Source organism: Sminthopsis crassicaudata, chromosome 6 (assembly GCF_048593235.1).
Source record: "Sminthopsis crassicaudata isolate SCR6 chromosome 6, ASM4859323v1, whole genome shotgun sequence".
Taxonomy (NCBI): Eukaryota; Metazoa; Chordata; class Mammalia; order Dasyuromorphia; family Dasyuridae; genus Sminthopsis; species Sminthopsis crassicaudata.
Window position 1 is genome coordinate 41,697,612 of NC_133622.1, and position 17,515 is coordinate 41,715,126.

At 33.5% G+C, this 17,515-nt stretch overlaps 2 protein-coding genes across 3 annotated transcripts in view; one reads left to right on the top strand and one right to left on the bottom strand.

The window, feature by feature from the left end:
• The window catches only part of PPAT (phosphoribosyl pyrophosphate amidotransferase), a 42,153-nt gene that overhangs the window by 19,081 nt on the left and 5,557 nt on the right, over window positions 1-17,515 (bottom strand). The gene's annotated exons all lie outside the window — the stretch shown is intronic.
• Window positions 1-17,515, top strand: part of PAICS (phosphoribosylaminoimidazole carboxylase and phosphoribosylaminoimidazolesuccinocarboxamide synthase) — a 41,898-nt gene that overhangs the window by 3,004 nt on the left and 21,379 nt on the right. For both annotated transcript variants that reach the window (XM_074276153.1, XM_074276154.1), the window contains 3 exons: window positions 218-649; window positions 12,037-12,438; window positions 13,582-13,644. In XM_074276153.1, the coding sequence (XP_074132254.1) occupies window positions 218-649; window positions 12,037-12,438; window positions 13,582-13,644 (897 nt within the window). The remainder of the gene's footprint in view (window positions 1-217; window positions 650-12,036; window positions 12,439-13,581; window positions 13,645-17,515) is intronic.

Genomic DNA, 17,515 nt, shown 5'->3' on the forward strand with positions numbered 1-17,515 from the left:
TATATATTGGCAGAGAAGAAAACTTGGAACAAAATGCTGGACATTACCCTCAACTTTGTTCATTTAGACCATGATAAGATAATATCAGTTAAAAGTTTTACTTTCCCCTTATCATTTTGGGGGGAAATATGACTAAGTAATTCTACTTCCAAATTCCAAATTATTTTCCTTACTGAATTTCTTCTTTCTCCCCCCTTTTTTATGTCACTTTTTATAGGTAAACCAACATCAATACTGGATTCTTTTAATAATCCAACATTGATTCCAAGTGTAGCAAATGAAGGAGGAAAACACTGGACTATAAATGAAGTCAGGGCTCTTATAGACATTTGGTCAGACAAAAACATTCAGAAACAACTGGAGGGAACTATGAGAAATAAAAGAATATTTGAACAAATTGCTGCCAAACTTCAGAAATTTGGTATAGACAGAGACTGGAAGCAGTGTAGAACAAAATATAAAAATCTGAAACATGAATACAAGATTGTAAAAAATTCTCAAGATTTGGGCACAACTAAAAGTATGAAATTTTTCACTGAGTTGGATGCTATTCTGGGACATACTTCCGAACAACCGCAAAAACTGGAAAACAAAGAAAGACAAATAACTACAAAACAGACAAATATAAAAATGGAAATCAGCAGTAGAGGTAGGTATCAAAGCATGTCAATATTTTGTTTTATACAAAGTTAAAATCATCCAAGATGTACAAAAGAAAAAAATTATTGAAATAAATGGTGTTGTCAATCAAAGAAATTAGGATAAGACAAGGCAGGTAAAATTATTTTGGAAATGGAGAATTCTTTTAAGCCAGATGCTATGATATAAAGGTATTTAATACATTAGATTCACACTAAACAAGTGCTCCACACACACACACACACAGAGGAAATATCAACATGATGCTCTAGTGAGACTAGGATTCCAGTTTTTGCCAAACTACTGGTTATGTGATTTAAAACAAATCACCTAATTTCTTTGAGGTCAGCTTCCTCATCTATAAAACAATAACAATAATGATATTTTCTTTTATTTATTTTATTGCCCTTGTTTGACAAATAAAAGTGAGGTTCACAAGTTAAATTAATAGCTCAAAGACATCTGGTTTGTGTTGATACTATTATATAAAAATGTTACTCATCTTGGGTGCTTTTTTTCACTCTACCAAGATGCCACAGTGAGGTATAAAACATTTTTAAGGTTCCATTATCAAAATCCTACAATTCGTATGTCTAGGCCTACATTGGGCCATTAGAAATTGAACAAAGGGGGTAGGAGAGGAATTTGGGAAACAATTTATGGGTCAAAATAAGAAATTTCAAATGACATGTAATTGCAAAGTTCTTGAAAATGAGGTATGTAGAAAGGGAGAACTCCCTATGCTTCAACAGAACAGGAAGAGTTGCAATACCTTTGGAAAGCATCCATGAGTTTTGGGTCAAATAACATGCAAATACAAGGCAAACATTCTGATAATGGTGGTGAAGACAGAATGAAACTCATTTTGAAAGGTTTTTCTTGGCAATGTATACTTGTTATTACTTTTCTTTTTTATTTTAAATTGAGGAGGGTGGGAGAAAGAAATTTTTGTTTAATAATTTTTGCCTCTTAATTTAAGATGATGTGATAGATTTTTTTTTTTTAATTATCTACAAGGCGAATATCCCTTTCCCTTTCCAGGGAATACATTATATAATAATTAAAAATCAAGAGCCACAGTATTTTATATCAAACATATTCCAAAGAGAAAAATTATAACTTAAAATTGTTTATTTAAAATGCATAAACTTATAGGTAAATGTTATGTTTATACAGTAATTTCTGAAGATGTAGCTGAAGATTCAATTAGCAACAAGTCTGAAGACCTAGAAGAAACATCTGTAAAAAGAAAACATGATAAAGCTAAGAGTCTTTGTTTTTTCTCTTCAATTCCAAATTTGTGATATAATTTATATTTTTAAAAACAAAACAAAACTTACACTACAAGTAAGGTGTTAATAAATTCATGCTAGATACCCAAGAGTGCAACCCCATCATCTAATACCCAAGGCAACAACTAACTACCTTAAATAACTTGGCCAAAGACACCCATATGGAAGCTGACTGAGGTGGAACCAAACCCTAGGTCTCCAAAAACAAAACCACCACCTGCTTCCTATCCCCACACTTCACCAATAATACAAAGGTGGCTTATCTAGATATGCTAGAAGTGATTTCTGTTATCAGAGGGGCCAGTCACTGCCCTCAAGTTTTAAATGAGGGAGTTCCATGGAAGGAATGGCTTTTCAGAACCTTCCCTGACCTAGATCTGTGACCACATAATCTTGTGCATTCGCCTACAATCTCAGTTCATACCTGGGGGACAAAATAAGGGACATGCAACCACCTTATGCTACTTGAAAGAGTCCCAAACCCACACCCTCAAAAAGATTCTAGATTATTCACCAAAGACACTTCATAGGAGAGGCAGTAAATCATTTCAGATCTACATGTACTCAGCTCACATTTCAAAAGTATACACTTGCAGTGACCAAACGAATAGCTTGCTTTATCTAGTTCTTCCTGATCACGTTCCTAATTCATGAAGGTAACATAACAGGAGTCAGGAGTGGGGAATTAAAGAGAAAAGAATAATAAAACCACATAAGAAGAAAATTATCAAGTAAAAAATAGCAGCGTTGGAGAATTCAGGGAAAGATCAACGTAACCCATATTTTATAAAAATTTTACATCACTAATTCATAATGACCTTAGTAAGAACAAAAAAAGTTTAATGATGTCCAATATAGAAAGTTAAACTTTAGCTATTGGGAAATTTTACTTAAAGGGAATTCCCCTCACTTCCCAATGACTGATAAGTATCTGTCTGTCTGTCACACTCACTCACTCCCACACACACACACAAGCTGTACTTGTCTTTTGAGATCACCCCAGTAATATAGCAATAATACTCATTATGGCCTACTTTCTCTGAGTAGTTATAATAATCAAATGATTTAAAGTCTCACCGAGAGTAATATAAGAGCCTGATCCATATATACAAAATCTATTTTCATGAATTTCCTTTTATTCTATTCAAAGAATAAAACCATCAAGTAGTTTACACAGAAATCATAGATTCTACAGTGAGTTGTGCAGTTTAATTAGATGTTAAATATTAGATTATACATCAGAAAGGACTTTTAAATTTGAGTTTTTACATAAAAGATAATTCATAATTTCATTCAGGTACCTCAAGAGCACAAAGGACCTATTTCCCTACCTCCATGTACTTGGGATTGTTCTTTTTTTCCCATATGCTCCTTTGGCATTCTGAAGGTCTTCTCAGAATAGTATTTTCAAATGAATAAAATAAAAGGCTTACAAAAGAAACCTATATTGAAATTTACAACAACAACAACAAAAAAGAGAATCTTTGCTTTATGTGGTCATTTCATGTAATATTAAGGCATTTTAAGGAAAGCAAAATGAAGGGTCCTTTTCCTTCAACTGATGCTGGGAGGCATCCTTTATAAGACAACAATAAAGGTAGAAATCTCTCTCCCCAAACAGAAGGGTCAAATACACCAATCCCCTGGGAAGTGCAGAGGCTTGATCTGGTATTGTGGATGGAAGCTGCCTTGGTGGCAAGAACACCTGGATTCATGAGACATATTCTAGCTACTGACTATGTGTAAATTACGTAAGCTATCAGTTCAAGAAGTTCTGAGACTATAGTGAAGAGAGAAGAAAGCTCAACTTGAAACTATAGGACCCAAGTTCAAATCTCAATTCCAACACTACTTGTATGAAGTTGGTCAAAACTCTAGTTCCTAAATTGCAAAATGACAGGACTAAACTAAGTGACCTTGGTGATCCCTTCTATTTATGATCTAATTTTCAGGAAAGTTACGCTACATTGGTAGACGGAGTTTCCATAATAGGAATTTCTTAATGAAATCATTGTCATGAACCCCTCCCAAAATAAACAAAAAAGAGCATAGATATATTATATAAACAAAAAGACAACTTGTATTAGAATTATAAGAGTTTAGTTTTAATAGATTACTTACTCCAAGATTACCACTAGCAAGAGTTCCAGGTTCCCTCTTTACAAAACTGGTTTACAAAGCTCTTAACTCTCATCACTTATTTGTCCTTGCCTTATTTTCTTCCAGTCTCACCTCATTTGATTCATGCCACATAGTGGCATTGCTACTACTGTCATCTATAATTATTAGCAATATAATTATAATAAAAATGTAATAATACATTCAGTTCAGTGCATTTTCGATCATTAAAACAGGGCTTCTAAATGTCCTGTGCACTTTAAAAAATTTTTTAAAATTTATTTGTTTACAAAGCACATGCATGGGTAATGTTTCCAACATTGATCCTTGCAAAATCTTTTGTTCCAAATTTTCCCCTCCTTCCTCCTACCCCCTCCCTTAGCTGGCAGGTAGTCCAATACATGTTAAATATGTTGAAATACATGTTAAATCTTATACACATACACACACATTTATACAGTTATCTTGCTACACAAGAAAAATCAGATCAAGAAGAAAGGAAAAGAAAAAAATGAGAAAGAAAACAAAATGCAAGCAAATAACAGAAAGAGTGAGAATGCTATGTTGTGTTCCATACTCTGTTCCTTCAGTTCTCTCTCTGGGTATAAATGGTTCTCTTCATCACTGAACAAGTGGAACTGGTTTGAATCCTTTCACTGTTGAAGAGAGCCACATCCATCAGAACTGATCATAGTATAATCTTGTTGCCATATCTAATGATCTCCTGGTTCTGCTCACTACACTTAGCATCAGTTCACGGAAGTCTCTCTGAAATCATCCTGCTGGTTGTTTCCTACAGAATAGACCATAATTTATTAAGCCATTCTCAAACTGAGGAGCATCCACTCAGTTTCCAGTTTCTTACCACTACAAAGAAGGCTGCCACATACATTTTCCTATGCACTTTTTAAAATACTTTTGATAACAGTATGTCAGAATCATTGGTTTCCTTTATAATTTACATTTTATTTTATGCATTAAAAGGTGTCCTTAAGATTCATAAAACTGTCAGAGGAGCCCAGGAGACATTATAAGTCAAGAAAACCTCCTTTAAAAGAAGCAGATCATATTTTAAAGTCTTAGTTTCCTCCCTTTCATAAATAGGTATTTAAAAAAAAAAAAAAAAAAAAAAAAAAAAAAAAAAAAAAAAAGCAAAACTCTTTTTAGTTTAATAAGAAACATTCTAAGAGTTGGCAAGCAGAGGGCACTAAAGTTCCAATGCTACTAAGAAAGTTGTCTGACAAAAAAAAACAACAAACTTTCAACCTGTCCGTAATCAACTAATTTTCTAGCATCAGACAGAACCAAAATAAGCCAACAAATTAACTTTCATGCCAGATTGAAAATCATTTCATTTCCTTAAAATAAGAATATTTGCCTATGGTTATACCATATATCCTGAACTGATTTTTTTTAAAATCCAGTTCAAAATCCAAATAAAGAAGTTGAAGGTGCAAGAGTTACACACATAAAAAGAAAAAGCCTAGACCTGGGTAAGTTCAGAAATTTAATGAATTTTTTAATTTAATGAATTTTTAATTTTAGAAACAACTTTTTAAAATGATTACAAACCAAAATGGTTAATAAAATCTTTTAAACTAACTTGGCAATTTTTTCAACCTTAAATTTGTCTCCTCTTTCCTTTCTTTTCTTCTTATATGGTCATAACTAGGAGATATTCTGCTCTTCTGTTTCTACTTTTTTTTTTTTAATTATATATTAGCCTTTGAGTATTTTCTTCCTACGTGTCCATTATAAGCATAGCATTTTCATTCTTCCACTTAACTTACTGTGGTGTTTCAAGTAGGATATGTGGATTCTGAATAGAGAATGAAACACACCACAAGTAAATGGATTCACTGTTTATTTGGTTCACTATAGTTGAAGATTCCTTAAATACTTTTTCAGAAGATCTGAGTACCCCAATAGAACCAGATGAAGTAAAGAGGCCAGATATAGGATCTGCTTTCATTAATTATCAATAATAGTATTTTGGCAATGGGAAAGGAGAACCTATTCAAACTATTTAATAAACATTTATTAAGTGTCTAGTAGGTGCCCAGCACTGTGCTGGGAATCTCTAAATACAAAGTTGGTCCCTGCCTTCAATGAGCTAACAAATAGATAAGGGAGAAAACACACACACACACACACACACACACACACACACACACACATACACACAAGATAAACAGAACACAATTAAGAGGAGAAGGCAGTAGAATTAGAGTGGACGAGGCTTTCCATAAAAGATTGCATTTTAGTAGGGACTTACGAAGTTCATATAGGCAAAGGAGGAAGGGAGAACATTCCAAGTATAAAAGAGTCAGGGAAAATGCCCACGGCCTGGAGGCCTGGGTCACTAGAATGAAGAACAGTACCTGTTTGGAATTAAAAGTCTTTAATATTTGATCCTGGAGGCATAGGGAATCAATGGAATTTATTAGAAAAAGGAATGACTTGCACTTTGTAGTTAGTTAAATAGAGGATGCATTAGAGTGAGGGAAAATTGGGGAAAACTTGAGGCAGGCTGACTCACCAGCAGGCTACAGCAATCCTCAAGGTGTGAGATAATGAGGGTCTGTACTAGAGTAACGGCAGGAAGCAGGAGAGTAGAAATGGGGGGGAAGATTGGTGTGGTGTGGGTGGGTGCGTGTGTCACTCTCCTCCCTCCCCCTCTCCCTTTTCCTTTCTTCCTCTCTCCATTTCTCTCACATAGACACAAACATACACACAGAGACATACACACAGAGACACACACACATATCCCCAATCTAAATAGATGATAAATAGAAGAGGAAGGTAATAGACTTAAAAGGCATTGGGTAAGACTTGCCCAATAAAAGGCATTTTTAATTGAGACTAAAGTATTATAGGAAAAGCAAGAGATGGAGAGGGTGAGGAAGAAAAGTTAATGGCATATTCCAATATGCAGAATTCTCTATGGCAATCAATTTACTAAAATGTTTCCTCTCTAGTTTCTAGCATAAACAAAAACCTTCCCAAAAGAATTATCTACTCGAACTTCTAACCAGAGTCACATAAAAAGTTTAACTTTGTTCAGAATCCCTGAGAAGTTAACTTGCTTATCCAAGGTTTCACAGGTAATTAATAAAGTACAGAGCTGGGATTTGGACGTAGGAATCCTAAAGCAAAGAATAAAGTCTCAGAAAATTGAATCACATTCCTTTTACATATCAAGGAAGGACTCTAGCTATATATAAAGAAAATAATGTAAGAAGCTAATAAGAGCAAAAGGTTTTTTTCTCCAAGAAATCTTCAGGGGATCCCTTAAAAAGGTAATGAAAGAGGGATAAATATTATAATCAGTAGATTATAATAAAAATTAAAAATTAAATAAAAAATTAAAGAAGCTCAATCCTTTATTCCAATGCCAAATATGAAGAATTTGAAATCATTTATTTGGTTTTATATATTTATGATACAAGTTTCTTAGTGTTACTATATCATGGCTGAACTAATGAGTAAGAAACAAAGACTAATTCTGTCACTTAGTGGCAATGAGACTTTAGGCAACTTAATTTTTCTGGGCCTGATTCTTCATCTGTAAAAGAGCTGAATGAAAAGTTCTTTAAGGTTCCTTTCCACACTTACATTCTATAGTTCTAAATAAGTAAAAGTGTTTTGCAATACAGTAAAGGAGTATTCAAAGATCTAACAAAAGTTATTATCTATAAAAGATAGCAAGTGGAGATGAGAAGTGTTTCTCTAGTTTTACAAAGGAAATTTAAAAAGAAAAAAATCTTGCCATCATGATGTAATAGCACTTAACAGGGAGATAGCTCCCTTAAACTTCTTTCTAGCAAATTAAAAGCACATGGTTTAAAAGTGACCTTATTCTCTCCCATATTTATAGTTTGTGAAGGGTGAGGACATAAGAGACTTGATGTTCAATAAAAAAAGTGAGGAATAAAGAAATACCTACCTTGTTACAGGATCAGTCACAAGGACTTATCTTGCTAATTACTTACAATAACTCACGCTTGTACTATTTATAAGGTACTTTCTTCTTTGCAAGGTAGGCAGTGTAAGGGGTAATATTCTCATTTTTCAGTTGAGGAAAAAATAAGGATGATACCTGCAGCAACTACTGCATAGTGCTACCTAAGAATTGCATGAGATAATGTGCATTAAACACAGCAAACCATAAAGCATCAATGGAAACACAAAATCAGAATTTCAGATTTTGAAGGGATCTTAGTGGCCTTCCTGTCACAGAAACATTGTTCAATCATGTGTTGACAAAAGTAAATTCTTCCATACACCTTACAAATGATTATCCAATTTTCTTTAAAAGACAAACAAAAAACCTCTGAAGATATTCAAAGATGAAAGGGAATCAACCACTCTTGAGAAAATCATATTCCATTTTTGGAAGGGAAATTCCCCCTTATGCCAAAGGTAAATGATTAGTTTTACATTCTGGGACTTCCTCCATTCCATTCTCACCCACCACTACTAGTCTTCTCTTCTGCAGATTATGCGGGTGCATTTATAACTGGTCCTAGCTGACCAATTCTGGATGTGCTCCAGCTTGTCAATGTTCTTCCTGACATGTATGTCAAATCCAAATATGGAGACTCACATCCTTCCTTCAAAAATTATGCCCCATGAAGTGGAATCCTTCATCACATTAGCTTTTTAGCCAACCATATAAAAACTTAGGTCTTCTCCATTTGTTTTTATGAAGCCAATTTTTGCACAGGAATAGAAATTTACTCTTATCCCTATTAAATTTCATCTTATTAGACAGAGCCTATGATCTAGTCTGTCAAGTTTTTCTGAAACTACTGTCATGCAAATTTCATGTCATCTGCAAATTTGATAAGGATAGCATTTGTGACTTTACCAAAGGGAAATTGATAGTTACTTAGGCCATGAAGAAAAAGTTTGGAACAGTAACTATGGAGAATACAATAGAATTGGGATAAAATGAAATTAAAAATCAATTGGGAAAAAATTCAAAAAACAAAAAACCTGACTTATGTCAATAAGGACCCAATTAATATTAGGTAACAGGCAATGAAAATAATACCCTAAATACTTCCTTTGTAAGCTATTGCAAAGATCAAATGAGTTAAATTGTAAAGTACTTAGAAAATCTTGAAATTCTGACAGAGGTTAGTTTTGACTTACATAGAATTTACTAGTTAAAACGCTCCTCACTTGATACTTGGAAACTTACAAAATATATGACCAAAGACATATAAAATGCCAGGGTAAAAAAGACATGAACTCAAATTCTAATTTCAAGTATAAATTGCCTCTCTGTATTTTCTATCCTTTACAAGTCTCCAAGAAACTTGTAAACAAAGAAACAGTTGGGACATTTCAGGAAGAGAAGGCAGGCTTGAGTTCACAAAGTCATTCCCTCCTTTCTCCACTTTCAAGAATACTGTGTGTGCCCTGTCCTAACTTTACCAACACAAGTCGCTTAGCTTTTTTAAACCTGTTTCCTCATCTATAATTTAAAGAGAATAGAAAAAATGTTCCATATGTACATCAATACATTCTAAATTTTGATCTTGTATAAAAAAAAGCCATAAATTTTTAAAAGATACAACCCAATGTGAATGTTATGGAATATTATTGTTCTATAAGAAGTGACCAGCAGGATGAATACAGAGAGGCTTGGAGAGATTTACATGGACTGATGCGGAGTGAAATGAACAGAACCAGGAGATCATTATACACTTCAACAGTACTACATGATGATCAGTTCTGATGGACAAGGCTCTCTTCACCAAAGAGAGGATCCAAATCAGTTCCAACTGAATAGTAATGAACAGAACTAGCTATACCCAGAGAAAGAACACCGGGAAATGAGAATGGACCACAATATAACATTTCCACTCTGTTATTGTTTACTTGCATTTTTGTTTTTTTCTTCTTCTCAGGTTATTTTTCACTTTTCCAAATCCAATCTTTCTTGTGCAACAAGAACTTTATAAATATGTATACATATATGTACTTAACATATACTTTAACATATTTAACATATATGGGAATACCTGCCATCTAGGGGAGGAGGTAGAAAGGAGGGGAAAAGTTGAAACAAGTTTTTGCAAGGGTGAATGTTAAAAAATTACCCATGCATATGTTTTGTATATAAAAAGCGATTTTAAAAAATTAATTTATTTTTATTATATTTATGTTTCTATGTTATACTTATTTATATTATATTTTATTACATATATTTATTATATAACATACATATTACATAATATATTTATTATTTGTCATAAGTTTAAGATTAATGTAAAAACAAAAAATGTTTTCACAATATCAGAATTTGTTATCTAATTTCTTATTATTGATCATAAGTGGGCAGTTAATCCAAAATGCTATATTCATTTAATTCAGAAGGAAAAGACAGACCTTAAAAAGATCCTAAGTTGGTAGAATGGAATTAACCCAAATTCCTTCAACTCCCTTCCAAATAAGTTATATAGCTAAAAGTGACAGTGGCTAGTTCAGTTTTCCATTAGACAAATGTGGGGGAAAGTATTGTTATATGACAAGGAATCTGATGGACCAGGAAATAAGTTTTATTTAGCAAGAGTTTAAACAAGATATCAATTCATCCATCCATTCACCTTCTGTTCAGTTAAATTAAGCTTAAATTTTTTTGAAATTTTTTGAAAATCTGTGATGAAATGACTTTTTCATTTTTCAAGAATGGGGACAGAACAACACCCTCATCTTCTGTGGCAACTGGGAAGCATCTTGCAGTGTTAGAATTGGTCAGAAAGACCTGAATTCAAATCCTGCCTTAGACAGTAGCTGTGTGAGCCTAGATAATTCATTTAATCTCAGCTTTAGTTTCCTCTTCTTAAAAAAGGAGGCTTAAAGCACCTATATCACAAAGTTATTATGAAGATTAAATAATACATATGAAGTCTTTTGCCAACCCCTTTAAGTCTAATATAATTGCTAGCTGTTGTTTTACTTCTTCCACTCTTCTTTCACCAGTATTTATCAAGTATCTTAATTTGAGTCATGGTACTAGGCCCTTTCTAGCTCACTAACCTTCTCCAAACCAGAATTTTTTCCCTTCAGTATTCTAAATGTCCTAATAGTTAAACCAATGAAGTGGAAAAATGAATGCCACATGCTCCCCAGTGTATCTCAGCAGATTTTCACTTGCATCAGGATTGATAACACCTTTGCTGACAGAGAACTGTAAATAGAGAGATGCAGATTTTAAACCAAAGCTTTCTGAGAACTAGAGCTATCTAATAATGGAACAAGACATCCAACAGTATTAGGCTGTAGCACTGAGCCCCAGGAGCTGAAGTAGGGACTAGTCCCAGGTTTGTCATTCACTTTGTGACCAGAAAGCATTTTAGTCTATGAACCCGAACAGCAGTAAACAAAGGTTTGAACCGATGGTCTAACTCTAACATTGTGACTCATTTTGTGATTGAATATTAGCTGACAGGTGAATTTAGATGACCATGATAATTATAGAACTCTTGAAGTGAGAAATTTTTGTTACAAGCTGAACTTCCAGAACAAATGTCTTTCCAACAAAGAACTCTATTTTACTAAAAGATTTCAAGGCCTCGGAAAGGAACTCATGTATAATCAATAGTTTAAAAGAACATGTATTATCCTTAGAAAGTTTGTAGCAATAGAACTTTATAAAAATTACAAAGGTAATTTGGAATAGATTCACATCAGTTCACATATTCCCAAGTGTTGGGTTCATGGCTGAGCTGTAATGTTAACCAATTCAAATTGTTTTACTGAACAACTGGATTACTGAATAGATTAAATCAAAATCAAATTAAATTCAGTAATCAAATCACATCAAAACAAATATCTGAGTGCTTAGTATGCATAACATACTGTTGTTTAGGACTATAAAATAGCCATTATGTAAGACAAGGTCTTCATATGTAAGGATCTAAAATGCACTTTTTAAAAAGATGTTATCCATCATGTATCTTTCCTTGATTTACAGATAATCATATCCCTTTGGAAGATGCTCATAATCATTTAAAGATCATCACAGTAAATGATGCTGAGGCTGGAAAACACTGGTGTGATAATGAAGTCAGAGCACTGATAAATATATGGTCAGATGAAAAAATAAGGCAGATGCTGGAAGGGGCAACAAGAAACAAAGAAATATTTGAGGAAATTGCTAGAAGGCTAATGAAGTTTGGAATAGACAGAGACTGGAAGCAGTGTCGTACAAAATATAAAAATTTAAAATATGAATATAGAGTACTACAAAAGAAAACTAATCACCTTATTGATAACCCTAAAACGAAAATGAGGTTTTACGAAGAAATTGATTGCATCCTAAGACAACAGACCCTGGGAACACACAGCTGGAAAAATAATTCTAGTCTTATATCAGGTACTAAAATGTTGATGGCTTATCTTTGTAGTCGTTTTTTAAGTAACTACTTTGTTTTCTTATCTTAAGAAGGAATAAATTAGATACTTACAACTGTTATTTCACATTTTAAAAAGATACAATAACTAATTCTGAATTTATTTATCAAATGAACTCATTTGAATCAATCTTATTCCCTAACCTTTCTCCAAGACCTGTTCGAAAGTAGCATAATTGTCCCTGGCACTAGTTTACTTCTTGAGGAAATATATGAAACTAAATGATAAAATCAGACAACAGAAATGACAGACCCCACTGGTGCCTAAAGTAAGTTAACTGTACAGTACAAACCGTACCATCAGCTTTTAGAGTCTGTATTCAAATACACTAATAGTAGAAACAAAATTTCAACTACCAGTAAAGGATGAAAAATGAAGGCTAACTAGTAGCAAAATAAATTTTGGTTTGTTTTTCCATGGCTTCACAATGGTATTGAGTTTCTAATAGTATCAAATGTCTTCAATGACCTGTCTTACCTCATTTAAACAATTTATCTCAACACTTTCTATCCTTCTCTCTTTGGAGCCTTAGTACTCCCCCTACACCCCTTTTTTTGTAGAGTAAATGTCTTTTATCATTACAAAATGCCATAATGTATGCATGTGTGTATGTGCAGATGTGTATTATGTATAAGTTTATGTATATATATATACACACGCACGTACATACACATATATATGATGTGCATATTTAACATATGCACACATATACAAGCGAGAAAATATTTTGAGACCCAGACTTTCAGTAAGGGTTACCCCTCAAAAACCATGGCTCCAGAAACCCAATCCTTCATGTGCATGAAATCATGCAATCAGTGAAAAGAAATAGTTTTGAGGAACAACAGGGTGAAAAAGAGACAGAGACAGAAACCAAGAGAGACAGAGAGAATATGAGAACAGAAATGGGGGGAAATATAGTTAGCAATAGTAATTGTGAAAACAATTTTGAAACAAATTTCTCAAATGAAGTCCTTATTTTTCAAACTTATAGGGAACTGAGTCAAATTTATAGAAAAATAAGCTTGAAGACAAGTATTCTGAATCATCTGTCACATCACTTATTCTCCCTCTCTTCCTTTTCTCCACTCTGCTTTTCTTTTTAAAGAATCATTTGAAGGTCATGCCATGAATGCAGGATCTTTGAACAAGAGAAAGGCACATGAAGATGGTAAGACCTTTACAAATACCAATTTTTAGTATATGTTTTAAATTCAAACAGCAGTTTCCAATGTTTTTGTCTTTTATAATTAAGATGCTTACTTAGGTCCTTGAAAAACTAGACTGAATATATTGTTTCTAAGCTTGGTGAAAAGCAGTGGATACTGCTGAGAAATATTCATTAAGAATGAGAGTAATGTCTATAATGAGAACTTTCCCAGAAAACAAATAATTTTCTTTAAGACTCACACCATCAACATAATTAGAAATGAGAGACCAGGATGATAAAATCACTGAGATCTGAAGAAAAATCACAAGCTAAGCAGTTTAAAATCTACTAGATTTGCTATTTTTTTTTAAATTGAACCATAAAGGGGTTCATCCTCAAAACAAATACCCCTAATTCCTTGAATATAAACACTTTTTCAAGATGAGGGAAAGATCTACAGATTTAGAGAGGAACAACAGTAGAAATGAATATATCAGACAATAATTGCATTGTAGTGAATGGAAACCAATAGCCAAAAATCTGGACATGAATGGCAACAACTCTTCCTCCACGAAATCAGGATTTTATATAAACAGATCCATACCAACTATGGTGACCTGTATTGCTATCTATTTTCCAGAAATGAGACATGACTCTTTAAACCCAATCTCTAATATTTTAAACTATACTGCTTCTCCACATGGCCATCTTTCCACTTCATCCGGATGTTGTGGCATTCAAATAACCTTTAGTGTTACATATAAAAGTTCACTCTGTGTCATTAGTACACCCCACAGAGGATCAGGAGTTTATTTTTAATGAATATGAGAGAGAGCAATTTTTTACAGATTACATTTTCAATCCAATAGCCTGATTATAACAAAGAATTACTCTAAATAACAAAATATATCCTCTTAAACATCCCTACAAAGTGTTTTCCAAGGATGTTATGGTATACAATTTCTTGAAAGATACATCCAAAGATGTAATATTGAGAACCATGGTTATTGATATCAAATCAAATCAAAATATCAATGAAAAATCAAAAAGGAATTTTTAATTTTGTCACTGTGGGTAATTCATAATTGTGAGAGATCACACTCTCTACAACTTGATGGATGGCTTTCAAAAGCTACTATAGTCAAATAAATGTCCCCTTACAATCAAGGCTTTTTAAGGTTAGCCAAGTTGTCCTGAGACGATGTCTATGCTGCCATTCGTCAGACCTGGAATTGAAGTCTTTCATCTTAGTGTAATGTCCAGAGCTTGAAGCCCCCTGGCTAAGGGAGCACAAAACCACCTCCCACTCAATATGTAGGTTAGAGAACAACATTAGCAGAACAACAGTGTTAAGGAAGGCATGAAATGATTTATGTGATGAGCAAAATTAATTAGGATTCCCTACAAAAGACAAGATTATCTTCCTGTCTCCAGAAAATATGCCATGAAATTTTGAACCCCACAATATTAAAAACTATCTTCCTGTCCACATATGACATGGTATGGAATTTTGAACCCCAGAATATTAAAGATATCTTTAAAAAAATTCAAACACACATGAAATTATCAATCCAAAGAGGAAAAAGAAAATTAGGAGATGTAGTTGCATGGCCAAATCATTAAACTAATCCACCAGTTCATAAAACTTGGGTATTAAGTGCATAAGGGCAATAAGCTGGGCCCAAAAGTAAATAGGAAAGTGAAAGTGGGTAGTTACATTTGGACAACAGTTCAAAGCTAAAATCCCAAGCTCCTTTCCAATTATTCATAAATAGCTCTTTAATGCCAGTAGTCTTGCATTATTATATGGCTATAATACATGGAACACTCCAAAATTCCAACAATGAAAATTCCAAGTTACTCAATTACCAATTAATAACTCGAATAAAGAAATAAAGAAGATAGCTATTATCCAAAAAACTATTGGAAAAAGAAGATAAACCAGTTCTACAGCAAATTTTATTTCTAAGGAATGCTAAGACAACTATAGAATCAGTGGAACATTTGTTAAGTCCTTTGTGGATGATATGAGGAAAATCTGTACAGAATAAGAAACAGATGAATTGTTAAGAGATATACCAATATTAATGACAAGTATCAACATTGATGGACCTACCTATTATATTCACATAACTTTAACAAGAACATATTGAATTAGAGTCAAATAAGGTTTACTGGAAGATCCTTCTGAACTGTTTCTATAATTGGCTATGTATCACAATGCACCTTGAAGAATACAATTCTTTAATGAAATAGGGAACAGATCATAATCCATAATACAGAATTATTCAAAAATCATTCCAAAAAGCACATTTAATCAACCACATAGCCATACTCATGCATTTCCCTTAAATCTGGCTCTAGGGCACAACTGTCAGGAGCCAACTGAAAAGCAAAGGTAAAGTAAGGTAAGGTCCTTCTTACCAGGAAAGATCCCTCTAGGGGATGACTGTATCCCCTAAGAGACAAAGTAAGATGATATTTCTCTGAAGTATCATGAGCTAGAAGTAGCATTACTGATCCACTGGGAGGGGTCCTGGGTCTTTCTGGGTGGTGGGATAATGAGGAAGGAAAGTCTCTTTTCCACAAGAATTTCTCTTCTTCGTAATAAGCTGATCAAACTGGAATGGACAGAAGCACAAGCCTCCTTTGGTCTCTTTACTAGCTTTACTGCGTTGGTCAATACAAACATCAAATCATTAAAGGCATAGGAAGAAATTAAAATAACCACATTTTAATAAGTTAAAAGAATTAGAAATAGCAAGTCTGTCTTTCCAAAAATAAGATGATTGATGCCAGTTCCAATGATCTTATGATCTACACTCAGAAAGAGATGATGGGAACTGAATGGGGATCACAACATAACATTCTCACTCTTTGTTGTTCACTTGCATTTCTTAACACATTTTCTTTCCTTTTTAATCTAATTTTTCTTGTGCAGCAAGAGAATGGCATAAATGTTTACACATTGAATTTAATATACATTTTAACATGTATAACACATATTGGATTTCTTGCCATTTAGGGGAGGGGGTGGGGGCAAGGAGGGGAAAATCTGAAACATAAGGCTATGCAAGGGTCAGTGTTAAAAAATTATTTGTGCATATGTTTTGAAAATAAAAAGCTATGGGGGCAGCTAGGTGGGGCAATGGCTAGAGCACCAGCCCAGAAGTCACCAGGATCTGAATTCAAATCCAATCTCAGACACTTAACGCTTCCTAATTGTGTAACCCTGGGCAAAGTCACTTAACCCCAAATGAGGAAGGGAGGGAAGGGAAGGGAGGGGGAAAAGGGAGGAAAGGAGAAAGGGAAAGAAGTCTGAAAAGTTTTAGAGTTAAAAAGATTTTGAAATATAATAATATTAAAAGTTTCTAGAACCAGAAAAAGTCTGATTACAGAGACTATCTGTTTAAGGTATATAAATATTAAAAATGTACCCATACACTTAGACTATAAATGATATAGGTAAAGTAGTTAGTTAACCTTAAAGAGTTATATATAAAACAGCAGGATTTCTTTGTTTTGTCCAAACCTATGGCTTCAATGGTTTAGGAAATTTTGAGTAAGTAAATACTTCTTCCAATAGAGATTAATTATGGTACAATTTATAAACCACATATTGTTAAGAAGTTACTGAGAAGTTAAAAGCCTTGTCCAGACACATACATCCACTATGTGATGCATATGGAACTTGAACTCTTGAATCTTCTTGAATCTATTAGCAGAGTTCTCTACTACTGGGATCCTCAGTACAACTATGAAAATGTTCATTTCCAACAATCGTTTCTCCGGCCTCCCTTAGAACTAGAAATAGTCTTAATCTCTTGATTTCTAATAAAATAAATACAGACCAGGGCATAGACATTTATTAATATCAAGAGGGTCCCAACTC